This window comes from Bactrocera neohumeralis, chromosome 4 (assembly GCF_024586455.1).
Source record: "Bactrocera neohumeralis isolate Rockhampton chromosome 4, APGP_CSIRO_Bneo_wtdbg2-racon-allhic-juicebox.fasta_v2, whole genome shotgun sequence".
In the NCBI taxonomy this organism is placed as follows: Eukaryota; Metazoa; Arthropoda; class Insecta; order Diptera; family Tephritidae; genus Bactrocera; species Bactrocera neohumeralis.
In genome coordinates this window covers 18,547,067-18,566,789 of record NC_065921.1, presented here as the reverse complement: position 1 = coordinate 18,566,789, position 19,723 = coordinate 18,547,067, and the positions used below count along the sequence as shown (strand labels likewise).

At 37.1% G+C, this 19,723-nt stretch overlaps 1 protein-coding gene across 4 annotated transcripts in view; it reads right to left on the bottom strand.

The window, feature by feature from the left end:
* LOC126757356 (G-protein coupled receptor dmsr-1) overlaps positions 1–19,723 on the bottom strand; it is a 255,974-nt gene that overhangs the window by 81,186 nt on the left and 155,065 nt on the right. For 2 of the 4 annotated variants that reach the window (XM_050471195.1, XM_050471194.1), the window contains one exon: positions 16,244–18,791. The exons of 1 other annotated variant lie outside the window; for it this stretch is intronic. In XM_050471195.1, coding sequence (XP_050327152.1) covers positions 17,304–18,782 — 1,479 coding nt within the window. In that variant the 5' untranslated portion in view covers positions 18,783–18,791 and the 3' untranslated portion in view covers positions 16,244–17,303. Of the gene's footprint in view, positions 1–16,243; positions 18,792–19,095; positions 19,497–19,723 lie in introns of those variants that run through there. One more of the 4 variants, XM_050471193.1, reaches the window with a different exon arrangement.

Here is a 19,723-nt window from a genome sequence, read left to right as displayed (position 1 = left end):
AAATTTTGATTAGGGTTTGCATTTACTTAGTTGTGGGAGGATGTGGGAAAATACATTACTGATGACTGAAGGCTGAAAAATTGCATTAACATTAACGCACATTAATGTCAAACTCATAATTTTTTTTGACGCACTGAAAAATGTTATTAATTTTGGGCGGAGTAAAGACCACACGCGTTTCGTATTTTTCACATCTGTTCTATTTTGTGCTTGATTACAATAGAAATTGTTTACAGAAGTGGAAAAAAAACAAAAACAATGCATATGTGAACAAATGTATGTATTGGCTGTGAAAAATAATTGTTTTCTTTTCTTCGATGAAATATTAGCCACTTTCCACTTTCGGTAGCGAGAAAATTGAAGTAATTTCCAGTTTGTCAACTTATCAATAATATCAGCTGAAGACATTGTGCAATGAAATGAGTGCAAAAATACAAAAAACATAATATTGCATGTGTTGGAAAATTATTTATTCCAGCGCAGTATGTTGGGTTAAGGAATTTTGCCTTTGTTTATTTGCTAGCTCTATTGGAATTGAGTTATATAATAAAATATAACGGAGGAAAAGAGTTCACTTTCGTCCTAAAAGTTGCCACTTGAAAAAAGAAAGAAATTTGGCGATTTATTGCATATTTGCAAAATATTACTCATACGCCATGCACACCTATGATACATGCTGTACGATTTCGTTGCAAATATAATATGGTGCTCATTAGTAATTGAATTGAAATATTATAATTCAAAAGGTAAAAATGTAAATTTAACCAGAAAAATCATTAACTTCGGTTGAACCGAAGCTATAATACACTTCACAAGTTTCCACATCTGAAATGGGTTAACTCGATTCAACTCGACACGCTGGTTATTTACTATATATAAATTAGGTTGTCAAACATTCCTTCCGCTTTTTGCTCTATATTCAATGCTAATAAAGTGTTACAGTGATCGGATTTAGTTCAACAATGCACTATTTCGTTCGATAATCTGTGTCCATTTAGACGGCAACTTCATAATACCCCCCTCGTAGAAGCTCCCTCCAAAAATCCAGCCTTCGGCAGATGGTTTAAAATGATTTGGTGACTAACTCCCATCTTCTGGGCGTTGTCATGAGATGCCACATGCTGGTCTAACTCGATGTTTTCCATCATTTGATCGGTACTCGTCGTCACAGGTCTTCCGCCGGCTGGCTTATCCATGGTGTCGTTTTCACCCGCTCTGAAACGTCGAAACCATTCCTCCGCAGTTCGAAGTGATAGAGTATCATCCTCAAAAGCACCATTAGTCTCACGGAACGTGCCTTTAACGAAGGAAAACTTTAAAATAGCGCGAATTTCGGCGTCCATGTTTACACGTCTATAACTGTTGAACGCAATAACCAAACTAATCATGACGTTTTGTAGGTTATGTCAAGACCTTTCAAAAATGTATAGTATTGCCAGATGCGAGCTCTGTAGCGCTTTCTACGTAGCCGCGAAATTCAAAAGACAAAAAGGAGGAAGGAAGATATATGTATGACAATCTAATATTTTGTTGGGTCCCCGAAGTTTTCTTCTGCGCATAACAAACTTCCATGCAAACTGAATAGCTGTTCAAGGTATAAAACATTTTATTCAAAATCTAAGGTTACATCTCTTCAAAATTTCGCTCCAAACGAGTATGACACACCCTTACACGTCCTATTTATTTTCATCTCTTTCCATTCCCATTTTGCTATTGTCTACAAAACGAGTGTAAAACAAAGGCAAACAAAGCCCCATTGCAGTTATTTCAATATAATTTTCGGTCGGGCTTTTGGTTTCATTTACACTGAACGCCGAAATGAGGTACACAGCGGAACTCGCACAAATGAGAAATTCAACGCATGGCTGCACTGCGCTGTAATTAATCATTTCATCGATAGACAGAAACATGTCATCACAACCAGTCAAAGTTAACCAACGACAAATCCCCGCCCACAATTTAGGCAATTTCATTAAATTGGCACGCAAACACTTTCATATACATATACACAAAAATATAAGAGCAGAAATGTGTAAAAATACGGTTACCCAGTGGTGGAGGAAGGTTGATTAGACGAAAATAATGTGCGAATGGCTTAAGGCAAGTTCCATACATTGGCTCAATGTGAAACTTTTGCTGCTAGCTCTATAAGAAGAAGGTAAGGTGGGCAAGAAGAACAAGTTCCAAATGTACGATTACTATGGTTTATGACAGAACTGAATATTTCCCTTCCTTTCCTCTTTCTGGATGCTGAACTCAACTAGCTTTTGCCAAGTGACTGGGGATGGGATTATAGAACTTGCGACCACATTTTTAGACTTCCGCGTTCTTTGGCTTCTATCTATGGGCTTAATTTTACCATAAGTACCTGTAAGTCGCACGGTTATCCAGAAGTGGAATTCGTGAAGAAATCCGGTTGGAAAATAAAGTGAACTCCCTCTCATCGACGAATACAGCCGCAGGAATATCAGTACAAAATGCACAAGAGGCGAATAGCAAACCAGTCTGGTAAAAAGAAACCTCGCTTCATGATAAAAACATCAGTATTTTTATATAGCTATAATTTCTGAAAAATCTGGAGAGGAATATTGAAGCAACGTCTTCACAAAACAGATGGAATTTAGTACATATTTGTAGTATAACGAAGAAAATATGTATCAGATTTATCAAAGCAAAGGGGAGGATCATAAAGGTCGGGAAGCAGAATATACATCTGGACAGTCACAGATCAATCCGTGATTTTACCGCACACATAACCCTTTCAAACCTAACTCTTCTCTTGCATATACTTCAAGTTTCACATAGCCTGCTGATCCTTAATTTTTCGAGATGTAAGTGGGGTGTCTTCTCTACATAATTAACATATTTATTGCAAACAGATCGATAACTAAATAATTCGTCCTAAAAAAGTTTTGGATCAATGTCATCATTCTATTATTTCATAGGTTGTCAAATGCTTTCGGAATTTTGAAAGAAACTCTTAGCTGAGAATTTTCGAAAACTATGCGTCGTATTGACGAACTAGTTTTGTTCTAGACAAATCTTTAAGGTTTTATAGATATACAGGGTGTCCCAAAAATGAATAAGATTTAAATTTGACAACATTACAACTAAACTTCACAGTTGATGAAGTTAAAACACTATTCCGACCATATTTTGTATGAAATTTTCGCACTGAGGTCACCAAGCTTTCATTACCTTTGAAATATGATATGATAATGAATACACGCTGTTCTATCGTGTAACACTCCAGTTTAACTAAGCCTAAACTGTCAGTTGTCGATTTTTGTTTTTTAGGGTTCTGAACACTTTACTACAAAATATATAAGATTTTCGCTTCCTTTGATCTTTCAAATTGCATGAAGAGGATAAGAAAAAAGAAGCGAAAATAGAAGAAGAGAATTTCAGGGAAAAGAAAACGAAGAGAAGAGGAAGAATGTCTCTCTTATTGTCATTTACACTCAAGATTAAACTTGAGTGGGACTGGTAAATAGTTAACCGGGCGATGAACCAACATTTTGGTTAAGGTTTTGGGTATGAAGCTTGTCAATGCTGACTTGTACTAAAATATCTAAAACTATGAAAAAAATTGGAATAAAATTTTGTGTTTCCGACTACAGAATCGGTCAAAATGTGGTAGAACTGTTTTGCGGCGTCTACTTTATCACTACCACAGGTATATGAGTGGCACAAAGCTTTCAGTGAAGGTCCTGACGTCATCCAAAACTTGCCTAATGACGACAATTTTGAAAAAGTTTAAGAAACAGTGCTTGAAAATCGTCTACGTGGCATCAGAAATATAGCAAAGGATCTCAACATCTCTTATGGACCGACATTTTGATTAATGTTTTGGGTATGAAACGTGTGAATGCTGACTCACTAAAAGACCTGAATGCGCCCAAGCAAGATTGAGATTAACTATTTGGCGAAACACGAAACGAGAGTCATCGCTCAGCCATTGTATGCACCAGTTTTGGCTCCTTGAGACCTATTTCTGAATTCAAAACTGAAAAATCCGCTTTGGTGATTGCGCCACGTGTCCATTGATTCAATATATAGAAATCGTCAGACAAATCTTTAATTTCATAAACAAACATCTGCCAAATATATACAAATTGACATATGAAGATCAAACTTCCCAAGAACAAAAGCATATTTTATCGATAATGTTACTAATCCGAGTTCAATTTAAACTTCTCCTACATTTATGTTTTCGAAAAATTGTATTTTCTTTCAAGGGTTAGGGGAAAGCGAAAAATAAAGTGTAATGCAATTGAAGAGCGGCTCCACATTCAAAAACTTCACTTCAGCTAAAGTCTAAAAATCATTAACGACGACTTTTCACCATGTCCTGTAAGCTATACAACAATTTACTGATGGGCTACGATGGTGCAATATTTATAATTGTGCGTGTCCCTAAACCGTTTGTGCAAATATCCGCTCATTTCATAATTATTGACGTAAATCACGTAATAGATTCCATTACATTTTGATGAGAATTTATCAGGCCATTAAAAAGTATGTAAGTATATGAATACTTTGGGAAAATTTTGATTTTGGTGTGGCTGTTGTATAGGAAAAATGAGTCAAAATTAGTTGCAAAACAAATTTATCGAAATCTCATTTAGCAAGTAGACAAAAGGCGTATAATGGAAAATTATACCCACGTACGCAAATACCATATAGTATATGTATGTATATGAATATGAAAATGAAAAATCGTGTTAATAAAATAACTTATTGTTCAATTCGAAGTTTGTGTAATCAATTAAAGGAAATTTTGTAGACAAAATTTATCGTGCGCACAAAAGAATGCAAAAATTATGAAAAGCTTTGGAAATTAGTTGTAAAACCAACCGATTATAAATAACAGTATTTCCAATACAGCCATGGGGCCATGTGTAGAAATTCACGCAAGTGAGGAAAGTTCTCTGAGTGTCATTCACTTGGGAGTGGCTAGAAACGATTATTTTACATATGGCACTTCTAGTCTAGATCAAGTATCCTCTGGGTAGCCAAAAAATATCCGCATGAAGGCAATCTAAAGTGAGAAGGTAAAGCACATAAAAAAGCATCCCCAATAAAAATATTAAAACAGCATCGAGTGAACGACCCTCTTTTCATAACGACCAGTACAAACATGTTAAGGATTACGGTTGCACCTGAATGGTTGATGTCCTCGTTAGAAGGCTGACATCATCGCCGTCCAAGAAGTGCGATGGACGGAACAAAGACTGAGACGATTAAGCTCTGATGGTAGCTACTACAGTGGCCTTATAAAGGAGCACAAATTTGGTTTAAGAGTCCTGGCATTAATTGCGGTGGATCTAGCCACAATTCGCATCAAAGCAAAGTTCTTCAACATACGTTGTGACGAAAGATGTCTTTTATGACCGGCTGGAGTGCGCTTTTGACGACTGCCTCCGCCACGGTGTAAAAATTGTGCTTGGTGATTTGGTACAGCAGTAGGAAAATTCAGTCTCCATGGCGAAATCTATCCAATTGGGTTGATACCGATCGAACGTCCAAGCCGACGACTCATATCCTTCTTCAAACTACTCCTGGAGAAAGTAGAATCTTCTATAAGAGTGTACAACTGCTGGCGTGCACCGATGATATTGATATCATTGACCTCAACAACCACGCTGCTCGAAGGATGATGAAAGGATTGTAAAAGCAAAGCAAATGGGACTGTCCTCGCATTTGCGACTTGGCTTCCACGTCACTGTTGTAAGTCAAAACTTCGAAGTCGTAAATAATTTCGTCTATCTTGGAACCAGCATTAACACCAACAACAATATTAGCCTGAAAATCCAACGCAGAATAACTCTTGCCCACAAGTGCTACTGCATTGGCAACAGTGAATACCGCACTCGATTGAACGATGAGCTGTACGAGATATACGACGCCATTGACATAGTTCACCGAGTTAAGAGTCAGCTGCTATGCTGGTTAGGTCATGACGTCTGAATGGACGAAAACACTCCAGCTCGGAAAGTATTCGACACTGTACACCCCGGGGGAAGCAGAGGAAGACCTCCACTCCGTTGGAAGGACCAGGTAGAGAAAGACCTGGCCACACTTGGTATCTCCAATCGGCGCCAAACAGCGAAAAGGAAGAACGATTGGCATGCTGTTGTAAACTCGGCTATAACCACGTCGGTGGTGTTCTCACCAATAAAGGCGAAGATTTCCAATAAAAACTTAGACGTCATATACACACACATTTAATGCGATTTGAGAAATTGCACGAGTTATTGAGAAAATATAATTCAAACAGACTAATAAAATACATTTTCGAGCTATTAAACGACAATAATAGGTTTAAATGGCTTTATTGCGTTAAATATTTGTGTTTTAACAAAGAAATGCCAAAACAGGTGCACGTGTGTGTGTGTGTTTTGTTAAAATCTTCACACGCTATTTATGCGGAGAAGCTAAGAAGTCTTTTATTCACTTGAATTACGGCTCAGGTCCGTCTGAACTGCCACATACAAAGCAAAGTGCTTCTGCTCAAAAGAAAATATTTATTTTTGTTTGAATTTATATATGTACATACATATATGTGACTGCAAGTATGTATGTAATTGTGTATATATGCAAGTATGTGTGACCATGTCAACTTTAAATAAAACATTTTCTGAAATGAAATTGTATAGATTCGTGTGGCAATTACCTTTAATGGCTAGACATAAGCGCATTTTCTATGATTTCGCATACAGTAAACAAGTTTGTTTGCGTGTGTGCAGTTGTTCTTATTAAGAATTGTGTTTTTAGAAGAAATTCATTTAAAACTTGACTGCATTTGGATTAAAAACACATTTCTTTTATATATGATTTTTGGTTGTGGTTGGTCACAAGGTCAATGCACATAATCAAAGGCACATGCGAATTGGCTGGTATTTTATACATAACCTCAAATGCATATATGTATGTAGCTTAATGGAAGACTGTATAGTTGCAGAGACATTTAGAAATAGAGTCGGGGATAAATATATACTACATATGTAAGCCATCTGAACACATTTGACACGGACTGACACAAAAACCAATGCCAACGCTTAATCCAATTTTTTTGGTTAATGATTTGATTAATGTTTTGGTTAAAGATTTGGTTAAAGGCTTGGTTAGTGATTTGGTTAATATATTGGTTAATTTTTTGGGTATAATGATCCATAGCCATCTCTCTGATACCAATACGACGATTCTCAAGTCTTCTGTAACATTTTCTACAATTCCGTAGCTGTTACAATCAAAATATCAAATTTCAACCAAGCTTGTTGTTAAATGATAAAACTTGTCAGACAAGCTTTTCGCTTCCTGAATAAGCAGGTACCAAACACACAAATCAGCAATGCAGAGAAGAATGGGAAAGGGGTCAGGTGGACAGGAACACAAGGATAATCATCTATACGTATGTATAGGTCCAAAGTAGATAATCAAGTGGTAGTAAGTGATATCTTTTTAGCAAAATTAGATACTAAAATCGCCTACCAGACCACTACAATGCCTTCCAAGCTGATATCACAGCAATTAAAGAAAGTCTGCTTGTTTGACAAAGAGTATGCTCACAACAAGGAATATATGTATTTATACAGATATCGAAGTGGCTTTGAAATCACTAAAGTCTCTTAGGATTACATCAAAAATAGTAAAATAATGTCTTGATCTCTTAGTGGATCTAACACTCTATTTCACGATAAACCTAGCCCCAGCATGCACCACCCTACAATTAATCTCCGGAAAAGAGGAAATATGCCTCATAGAAGATGTGAGGAGGCAGAAGAAGAGGAGACTATAAAACATTTAGACGATTGCAAAAGCTTTGTACAGAAAAAGAATCAACTATCGGTCGATGGTTTCTTGACGATGTTTTGAAGTTGAACAGATAAAACTCTTTGTACTGATGAACTTCATCAGAAGCTCAGGACGGTTCACAGAGGACGTAAGGAGTGAGTATCAATCTAGGTGATTGCACAATTGGCCTCCTAAAGGCCTAACACACACTCGATAAATATCATGAACCGTCGTTGGATAATCAGAAAACGAAAAGGCTAACTCGAAGCTCGAACTAATGAACGCAAATCTTCTTTTTTACCAGCGTAGACACCGCTTACACGGTTATAGCAGCGCGCCAGTCGTTCTTTCTTCTTCTTCGTTCTTCTTTCCAAAGTGTAGCCTGTCTTTCTAACCGAAGCTTTAGAACTATTGGTGGTCAAGTCTTCTTTTCCAGCGTAGACACCGTCTTACACGGTTATAGCTGGAATGTTTTTCATCCATTCTTCGTTCTTCTTTCCAAAGTGTAGCCTGGTCTTTCTCCACCTAGTCTTTCTAACGGATTGGTGGTCTTCCTCTTCCTCTGATTCCCACGGCGGATACTGCGTCGAATACTCTCATAGCTGGAGTGTTTTCATCCATTCAAAGAACCATATATCTTCAGCAGAAACTTTCTCTCGAAAATTCGTAACGTTGACTCATCAACTTGTAGAATTTAGTCTTTGTTCGTCAAGAGATGGCTTTACTTCTCAATTGCCTACTAAGTCCGAAGTAGCACCTGTTTGGCAAGAGCTATTTTGCTTTGGATTTCGAGACTGACGTTGTTGTTGATGTTAATGCTGGCTCCAAGAAAGATGAAATTATCTACGACTTCGAACGAAGGTGGAGCCATGTGCAGAAGTTCACGCAAGTGAGGAAAGTTCTGGTGCGTTGTTGTTAACTCGGCTATAGCCGCGTAAGCGGTGTCTGCGCCAGTAAAGAAGAAGATACTATCTCAGTTATTACCTTCAGTCCGTGAGCCGTTACGAGATTGAGAATTTCAGTCATTTTAACTTTCGTGATATCCATTTCCGAGGCACTTGGACGTGGCTCATCCAAAGGGTGTGACCGCATTGAAATTCATTGAATCAATATTTGATTGTCGCCATCGAAGGAAAGCAGTCAATGTAGGTATACAATGTCAGAGACCCTATAAAGTATGTAATCAAATGATCGGCGTAACGAGTTGAGTCGATTAATCCATGTCCATATGTCCGTCCGTCTGTGAGTATATATGCAAACTAGTCCCTCATTTTTGGAGATATCGATCGGAAATTTTGCATCCACCATTTTCTCACCACTTTCTGAGGTACTTATAGTAAATTTCTCTTATTAAAATGGAGCTATAGCTTATCTTTAATTTTTTCTATTCATTAATTCAAATTAATTCGGTTTGTAGTCATTATTTGTCGCTTAGAAACGAACAGTTCGCGTGTTGAACTATTCACTTGCGTGTTTGAGAATGGATGTCTGTATCCATTTCAGTCTGCTCTTGACATTAATGCTTAGCTACTCTTATCACTCAATGTCCTTGCTCACCTAATCCGGTTGAACATTATGTTCTCTTACCGTAAACGCCACTAATGTGCTTCAGCATCCATTTTTTGCGACGATTCCTCTGCGCTCCTTTGTCATTACGAACGACTGCTTTTGTTTAAACAACAAACACTTAATAACATCAAATAAGTAAGGTAGGGGTTAGTTTGGGCGCGGTCGAAATTTAAAAGTTCTTGTAATCTGCTTAGGAAATGCTTCGGAGTTGTCCCAAAAAGTATGTTATGAGAAGAAAAAAATTATATAATAATAAAATCTATGCAACATTTCATGAAGTTTTTTTCAAATTTAATAACAGAACTTGATTTTAATGGATCAGTATACCATAGTGGGTTCTTTTCTTGGGAAGAAAAGGATGGGTGCGAAACTTCGGATCGATACCTAAAAACTGGGGAACTAACTATTCGCTGATATACAGATGGACTGACAGTCGGACATGGCTACATATGTATATATATGTATTTTATAGGATCTCCGCCGTTTTCTTTTGGGTTGTACAAACTTTGTGGCAATCTTAATATATTTTATTCAGGATATAAAAATTAGAACTTCTTGATTCAGGAAAAATGTTCAGCAAGAAGATCGTCAAAAATTCAATCCACCCTTCGAGTTACAAACAAACGTTGGATGAACAAAACTATTATAATATGTAAAAGATGTTGCACCAGTGCATAAATGAAGCCATTCGCAGTCCTCTTCTATCTCTAATGCATTTTTAAGTGCATCTCAAGTGAACTGGTAATTTATACGCATGCCTCATTTCACGCATACAGAGAGAGTTTACATTAAAACGAATTAAGCTTAATGCCTATTCTCGGTAGTGAATTGTAAGAAAGGGCTTCAATAATGGAATTTACTGGAAATTAATTAACAGCCTTTGTAACGCGCGGAGTTGGATTCACATAATTCGATCTGAGTTCCGGAGAATTTAAATTGTAGGCTGAAATCAAATGCCAAAGATTTGCCTGCGCAAACTTGATCGAAAAAATCTATGAACTGCCAATTTACACGCCCACTTTTTCAGCTCCGTCAGCATCGGGAAGGACCTCTCCGAGCCGATCGATACCAAATGAGGTTTTAGACAAGGCGACTCCCTATCGTGTGAGTTCTTCAATCTACTTTTGGAGAAAATAATTCCAGCTGCAGAACTAAACAGAGGAGGTATCGTCTTCTATAAGAGTGTACATCTGCTGGCGTACGTCGATGATGTTAATATCATTGGCCAAAACAACCGCGCCGTTAGTTCTGCTTTCTTCAGATTGGATTAGGAAGCGAAGCTAATGGGTCTGGTAGTGAACGAGGACAAGACAAAATACAGGGAAACTCGGTAAATCTGCGACAGAGACGTTTGATATGATCAAACAGGCTTAACCAGATGTTGCTTTAGCAAGCAGTGGTGTGTTTCGGTGGCACCAGGACTTTTTTAGGGGCCGGGAAGAGTTCGACCGTGCTGGGTGACCTGCAACTTCGACAAACACCGACAATGTGACTCGTGTGCGCAAAGTTTTGATCTCAGATCGTCGACTAAGCATTCGTTTAATTGCCCAGATGTTAAATTTATCAAAAACTGTGGTTCATGACATTGTGACGGCTCTGAAGGCTATTCCGGAGAATGCCGTCCATGACGCTTTCAATGCTTGGAAATCGCGCTGGCAGCGCTGCATCGACGCAGAGTAGCCTATTTTGAATTTTTTTAAAGAATTCTAACGATTGCTTCAATAAATGTTTTTAAATCGACTCAGTCCTATCGCTTTCCGGACAAACCCTGTATCTCCTGTCATTAAACAAACAATCATAGCATTCGCGACTTGGCTCACACGTCACTGTTGACCGTCATAACCTTGAAGCATCTCTCTTGAAACCAGTATCGACACTAACAACAATATCAGCCCCGAAATTCAACGCAGAACTACTCTTGCAAACAGGTGCTATTTCGGATTGAGTAGGCAATTGAGAAGTAAAGTCCTCTCTCGACGAATAAAGACCATACTCTATAAGACACTCATCCGTCCTGCTCTACGGTGCAGAGGCATGAGCTGTATGGCGCAGAGGCATGAGCTGTATGGTGCAGAGGCATGAACGATGGCAACATCCGATGTGTCGACGTTAAGAGCTTTCGAGAGAAAGGTTCTGTGGAAGGTTTGTGGTTCTTTGTCCATTAGCGAATACCGAGTCGATGGAACGATGAGCCGTATGAGTTATACGGTGACATTGACATAGTTCAACGAATCAAGAGACAGTGGCTACGCTGGTTAGGTAATGTCATCCGTAAGAAACGATGAGCTGTATGGGATGTACGCCAATAAAGAAGAAGAATAATAAAATTTCGTGTACGGAATCGTTGCGAATGTTCGGAGAGGCTTACGGTGATTCAAAAACACAATCCGAAGAGTGATACATAGCCTTCAAAGACGGCCGAGAGATAGTCGGGATTTTTTCTTGTTCCCTAAACTGAAATTGCCACTCCGTGGAACACGTTTTCAGTCGATCGAAAATATAAAACAAAATTCGCTGCAGCAGCTGAAGGCCATCCCAAAAATTAATTACAAAAAGAGTTTCGAGAACTGGAAAAATTGTTAGAATAAGTGTTTTACAACTAGTGGGAGTTACTTTGAGAGGGCGACAAAATAAATATTGATGAATATACTATATATTGATTAATAATTACTTACAATTTCCAGATACTTTTTTATCACAATATCCATATATTTACTACCAGAAATGCAAAGGTGTAACCGTTATAGCTTCGATGCAGCCGAGGTTGATTTTTTTCATATTTAATATTCAATTGTTGCTTCTATGATTTGAATATTGGCCAATACTCCAGCATAAAATTTCAGAGAAAAAATATATATGTACATACATTCGTACATATGTACATACACATACATACATATATTTTATATATGCGGTTTTATCTTACGAAATTTAGAAAAAATTCAAAACAAATATTAATACAATGGAAGAAAGCACAGCTAATCCTCAATGTGCTGACTTGTTCAAACAATCAATACTGAAATCACTTCAAATTCTATCGAGTTACCGAAAATCATTTCTCTTCATCAGTAAACAAAATGACTGGCGGAAGTTGATGGCCGAACAATGACCAGAAGTGTAAGGCGCAACACGGTCCAGTACGCACAGATACGAGTTTATTGTAAAATTCGAGTCAGCAACGCATTTGCGGTCTACAACAAAAGGTAAAAACAACACAGTGATGAGCGCAATATCGGTTTTGGCAAGCCTCGAGACTTGACTTAGGCGCCCATCTTTGGAAATCAGCCATTCATCTAGTGGCGCAACATCTCTCACAGCACTGAAAGGGGGTGGTGGCTTGCCGGCAGTTTTTTTTATGCCATTTCATGTTCGCACGTTCAATGCTAAATGGATTAAAAATTGAAATCACGTTTTCCCTTATCATGCCGAGCGTGCATAAAATCATTTGCCATACTCTGCCTTGGACTGTGGCACTATGTGCTTGCCGTAACTGGCAGGTGCAGTTGTTGTTTGTTGGTGATGGAAAAATTTCATACTTCCCTTTTTCTTCAATCAATTACTTCTCAGCTTTCGATGGCAGTCCTGCAAGTCAAGTAATCTTTTGTGGTTTTTGTTTTTTTTTGTGCAACCTTCATTCACTTGCCTAATGGTTCGGTCAAAAATTTAATGGTGCATGAAAATCTAGGCATGTACATACATATGTATGTATGTATGTACCGTTAGAAGTGTGTATACACGAAAATATGAAAGTACATACATAACATACATACATACATAAATAATATACTGTTAGAATGTGCAGTGGATGTACGCATAAATAATACAAAATTTGGCTGGAAAAGGTGCTGTCAACAATTTGCCTTTTATATGCGGTCATTAAGGCAATTTCCACCTGTCATTTCATATTATTCTGCTGCCATTCTCAGCGTACACACGTACATACACAAACTTACATACATACATGTCTGTACGAGACTTCCGGACTGCTTTAATTCTGAAAAATGTCGGACCGTCTAAATGAATTAGTTTATTATACAGTTCTTGGCAATTTACCAACATACATGTGTATGTACATAACTGTATTTTTGTGCATTAGCTGTTTGCATTCATTCACTTCAATGGTTTTGGTTTGGTTTGGGATGAGCTTTAGATTCCGGAAATGGATGTACAAATAAAGCTCGGAACTTAATGCCTTGTTTATACTTGCAAATCTCAATGGATTGGTAAAGGAGAACGCAGAGGATGTACAATTCAAGTGCCATCCAACGCAACAGATTGAGAATTTAATAAATGAAACGTCTTGAATATCTTTGTTGTGCACTTTAAAATGTTAAATAAATCGATTTTGGTACATTATGGCTTTGAAAATAACGCAATAAAATTTTAAATCGATATCTGAAATAGTTTTTGAATTACAAGCTTCTAAGTTATAGCCGCTAAAATCAATCAGCTCCATCAGTTTATCCTTAAACGCGTTTTTTCCGATTCGTGTTTTTTTTTAATTCGTTTTTTAGATTATCACATTAGGTGCGCCTCCTAACGAAACTGTTGCACTATAGAATCTATAATTAAGGTGCGTTGCAGTGTAGTTTCTGCTAATAAAGTTTCAAAAGCACATATTTGCATAGATTTCTTTAAGCCATCATGGTTATCATGTTATCATCAATTTTTTCATTCTCAACCTCATCTTCATTATCATAACCAAGATTCCTCCACGAACATATCAATAAATTTGATCCTAGCAAACTACGAACCTTCATTTGATGTAATGAAATACCCGTCTTCTAATTGTTTAATATCAACCAGGTAATCTTAAATCCGAAAAAATACTGAAAACTCCAGTACGTTGATTAATTGAATTTTTTCAAACATTTTCATTTTTCCTTACTGTATGTATTTAAGCATATTCCACGGAAAATAAAATAATTTTACTTGTCTATCGAAGTGATTAAGGTTGACAATAAAATAATTTTTTAACTTTAATTATTAATGGTGCACGCCTTAAGTAACATTGGTTACAGATTTAAATACATACATAGATACAATACATACATACGTAGATATAGACGCGCAAAACAACACGTAGCATCGAAAGAACACTATTACGAATCTAAAACTGAATACTGTGAATAACTATCGGGTGATTTTTTAAGAGCTTGATAACTTTTTTTAAAAAAAAAACGCATAAAATTTGCAAAATCTCATCGGTTCTTTATTTGAAACGTTAGATTGGTTCATGACATTTACTTTTTGAAGATAATTTCATTTAAATGTTGACCGCGGCTGCGTCTTAGGTGGTCCATTCGGAAAGTCCAATTTTGGGCAACTTTTTCGAGCATTTCGGCCGGAATAGCCCGAATTTCTTCGGAAATGTTGTCTTCCAAAGCTGGAATAGTTGCTGGCTTATTTCTGTAGACTTTAGACTTGACGTAGCCCCACAAAAAATAGTCTAAAGGCGTTAAATCGCATGATCTTGGTGGCCAACTTACGGGTCCATTTCTTGAGATGAATTGTTCTCCGAAGTTTTCCCTCAAAATGGCCATAGAATCGCGAGCTGTGTGGCATGTAGCGCCATCTTGTTGAAACCACATGTCAACCAAGTTCAGTTCTTCCATTTTTGGCAACAAAAAGTTTGTTAGCATCGAACGATAGCGATCGCCATTCACCGTAACGTTGCGTCCAACAGCATTTTTGAAAAAATACGGTCCAATGATTCCACCAGCGTACAAACCACACCAAACAGTGCATTTTTCGGGATGCATGGGCAGTTGGCCACCAAGATCATGCGATTTAACGCCTTTAGACTATTTTTTGTGGGGCTACGTCAAGTCTAAAGTCTACAGAAATAAGCCAGCAACTATTCCAGCTTTGGAAGACAACATTTCCGAAGAAATTCGGGCTATTCCGGCCGAAATGCTCGAAAAAGTTGCCCAAAATTGGACTTTCCGAATGGACCACCTAAGACGCAGCCGCGGTCAACATTTAAATGAAATTATCTTCAAAAAGTAAATGTCATGAACCAATCTAACGTTTCAAATAAAGAACCGATGAGATTTTGCAAATTTTATGCGTTTTTTTTTTAAAAAAAAGTTATCAAGCTCTTAAAAAATCACCCGATATAACAGCTCGCCATCACAGCAATCAAGTATGCAAACTGAATTGAACCCTGATTTACGTAGTATTGTATATGTATATCCGGCCAAGGACAGACACCGTTATATGCTGCTACAACAACAGCATTGACAATTAATAAGACTATATTCTCATAACAAGATAATTTATCCCGCAAGCAACTACTTTCACCATGACCTTAAATAATATTTTGCAAGAATGCAACAGTTTTCTGCCAGTAAAAAACTTATTTACATTTTAGTATATTAAACCTATGTATTGTAGCATGTCAATTCTCCATTTTACTTACTTTAACAAATAACTTCATCAGCATTTACATAAATTGGGAAAAACTATTCACTTTTCACACTTCCAATAAGCACATTAAAAACAATAACACCTCTACACAAATATGATTTTTTACAAATTTTCGAAAAACTGCCTTTTATTGCTACTTATTTTGATTTATTAATATTTTTTTAAACACTTCACTTTCATTTTAATAATTTTTCGTTGTTTTCAATTCACCTTTCAAAGTTACATTGCAGCAGCACCGTTACATATTTGACGTGTTGTACACATTAAGGCAGAGCGTTCATGCTTGTTGGTGCTTAAACTTGCAAATTTTTAAGTAAAAATTTAAATGACAAAATTTGTGTATTTTGTGTTTACTCAACTTACTTTTAATATGAATATTAAATTCATAAATTGAAGTTCTGAAAAAAATGTGTATATCTAAAATTGAATAAGTAATAGACGACCATACTTGAAACTTATGCAATTTTTTTATTGAAAATGTTAAAATATTTAAACATACGGTCCATATAAGCACTTATTATATAAAAATACACACATTTTTATTTTTGTAACATACCTATGCACTTAAATCTGCCTTTGTTAATAATTATACAGCATGCATACAAACATAACTGTCTTACATATGTACGTACGTATTATTTTATGTAGTTAGCTTTTCTTTTTCTGCACACTATACGTGCATTTGTGACTGTTATAACGTCAACGTAACGTATGTATGTAGCACACGCTGCATATTTACGCCTATTTTAGTTGTTTGCACACATGTAAAGTATCTTTACTGAAAGTATGTAAATAGCAAAAAAAAAAAATTATAATATTATAATAGCTAGTTAATTTGAAACTTTCAGTTAGTTCCAACTAAATTATTTAATGAGCGTAAATTTAATTTTTTACTTTTCTTTTACTTATTCTACTTTAATTTTACGGAAAAGTAGCTTTTTCTTAACTTCATGATATACTAGAACTGTGCATTTTTACCACGCGCTACTTCGAAGTATATTTTTTTACAAAATTTTTATTCACGATAACCGTTAATGCTAGGATTTGTGTTGCAATAAAATGAATGTTTTCTAAAGAATATTTTTTTATTTTAATTTGAAAACGTGAAATATTTATTTAAAATATTAAAACATAACTGCAACTAAGAGTAAATTTTAAATATTCCAAATATAGTTATAACAAAACTTTATTTACTTAAAATATAATGGTGTGCTTGCTTAAAATTTTAGTCCCACATTTTGTCATTTGTATTGCCAAATTAACACTGAACTACGTATGCATGTATACGAGTACAAATGAAGTGAAATTGTCAAATGGCTTGAACGAATAGTCAACAATTTGTCATGGGCTAACACGTTAAACTGATAATTGCTGTTAAGCTACTACTTCTTGAGCACAATACCCGAAAAAGGAATTGGAATTAACTCACGGCAACGTTAATGCAACTAAAGTGATTACAGCTCATTACATTACACTTATCTAATAGAAATAGACAAGACCGCATGTTTTTAATCGGAAAAGCTATCACTCCAGTATGTGGTGGTAAGTGGCGCAACCGATTTGAATAAGTCCTTTCCCACGCTGTAACTTTCAACATCGTGTCGCATTTTCATCGGTCGTTCTTGACCCGGACAACGAATCTCTTTGTGTTTTTCCAAACGCACTTCGGACACAAATTTTCGCTTACACTTCTCACATTGATATAGGACACCCTGTTCGTCGTGCTCATCAACTAAGTGACGGCGTAGGTCGGCCTTACTGGTGGCGGTATATTCGCATTTGTGGCATTCAAATGTTGACGGCTCTTCGTTATGTTTTTGCACATGTTTACGGTAAGCACCCTGTATTTTGAACATTTGTCCACATACTTCACATTTAAGTGGCTCACGATGCAGATGCGCTTTCTTGTGTAGTATTAACGATAGTTTACGCGTAAATACTTGTTCACATTCATCGCATGGGTATTCTGTGGGCTTTTCTTCTTGCTCATCGGACGGCGGTGTACCCTTGATCTTACGTTTTTTCATTTGCGGCTTAGCGTACTCGTCTTCACTGCTTTCGTCCTTAATTAAAGTCGGCGATTGTGGTGGTGGGCGCTTTGTTGGTGGCCTACCCATACGTTTCTTCTCCTTGACTTTAGGACCTGGTGTTGCTGCCGCTGATTTGCGTCGACCTCGTCTACCTCCTGCACCGCGTGGAGAACGTTTCTTTTTAGTTGTGGTACCAAAATCAGAATCATCCGAGTCATCCTCAGCAGTTATACCACCATCGTCGGATACTTTAAATTCTACGTCGTCATTAGGTTCTTCATCTGAGGGATCAGAGTCCAGCGTTGCATCTATGACCACATAACCAGCCGGTCGTCGTACTTTGTTCTTGCTGCGTGAAAGTTTCTTTCTCAATTCACGCTCAGTATCTTCACACTGCGTTTTTAACTGTAAAGCGATGTTTACATTATCGAAGCAAGTATTGCAGATAAATTGTGGCATAAAATCTTTTGGAGCAATGGACACCGACGGACATATATTCATTAATTTATCGGCAATTGTTTGTTTATTGATGGTTTTGAAAAGGCTGATAAGATCGTCCTTGCTGGTACAGACGCGGCATTGATTTTCATCGACATGGTTTTCCATTTTAGCTGCTTCGCGTGCCGTACTCGTTGGTTGCTCGCCATCGTCCACATAATCTTCTTCTTCTTTTACAGCCAGATTTGGATTTTGCTTAACTACAACATCTTTGCGCTTTTTTGGCAACTGTGTAGGTTTGTGCAAAACCGGCTTTTGATCTACCTCCTTCTCCTCATCCTCGCCTTCTTCCTCCTCCTCTTCATCAGCTTCATCTTCGTCTTCTAGAATGTGTTCAATAACTTCACCATCGTCCTCATCTTCAAGCGCTTCTAAATTATCTTCTTCTTCTACTTCTGCTGGCCTGCGTGGTTTACGGCCGCGCTTATTTGGGCTTATTGACTTGTTGTCAGCTACCATTGGGTCGTGCTGTAAATGGGAGCAGTATTAATATTTTGCATTAAAAATTGTGTATACCATTCGTGAGCAACAGTATAACAATGGTAAAAGAATAGAAATATAAGGCAAAATGCGTTTGCAAATTTTAATTTGTGTAAAGACAAACATTTGTTTTACAATTGTTGTTTGGTGTATGATTTGGCGAGTAATGTGTGAAAGGTACACAAGATGCGTTCCAAAGTAAACAGGACTTAAAAAAAATAAAACAGAACAAATGGTTTTTCGGCAATTTTTGGTCGTCAGTCAATTTGTGCGGAACAAAGCGTGCACACACCTTTCGTAAGCCCAAATGTTCGTTCAAAATGCGATAAATCGATGTTTTGGACATGTTCAATTCCATTTCCATGAGTTTCAGTGAGGGTTTCGGCTGATTTTTGATGAATTCACGCACAGCTTCGATGGAATTTTTGGTGATCACAGTTTTTGATTGACCCACACGTTGATCGTCATTTATGCCCTCACGACCACATTGAAAACGTTGATACCACTCGTGCACTCTGCTACGGGATAGGCAATCATCGCCATAAACTTCTTTCAACAATTGAAACGTTTCGGTAAAAGTTTTACCAATTTCAAAACAAAATTTAATGTCGGCTCTTTGTTCGAGGCTCATTTTCGCACCGATAACACAAACATACTGACACTTGAAACGCAATAATTTCATGTGCTGAACACATAGAGCGCGACAGACTGCAAACGACATCTGTCAAATATTAAAATACAAACGTTCTTATGGACACAGTTATTGAGACAGCTGCACAACAACATAACTGTGTTCATAAGAACGTTTGTATTTTAATATTTGACAGATGTCGCTTGCAGTCTGTCGCGCTCTGTGTGTTCAGAGAGTCACTTCCAATCGATGAAATGTCATGAAATTCTCACTGGACCCCACAAGGGGG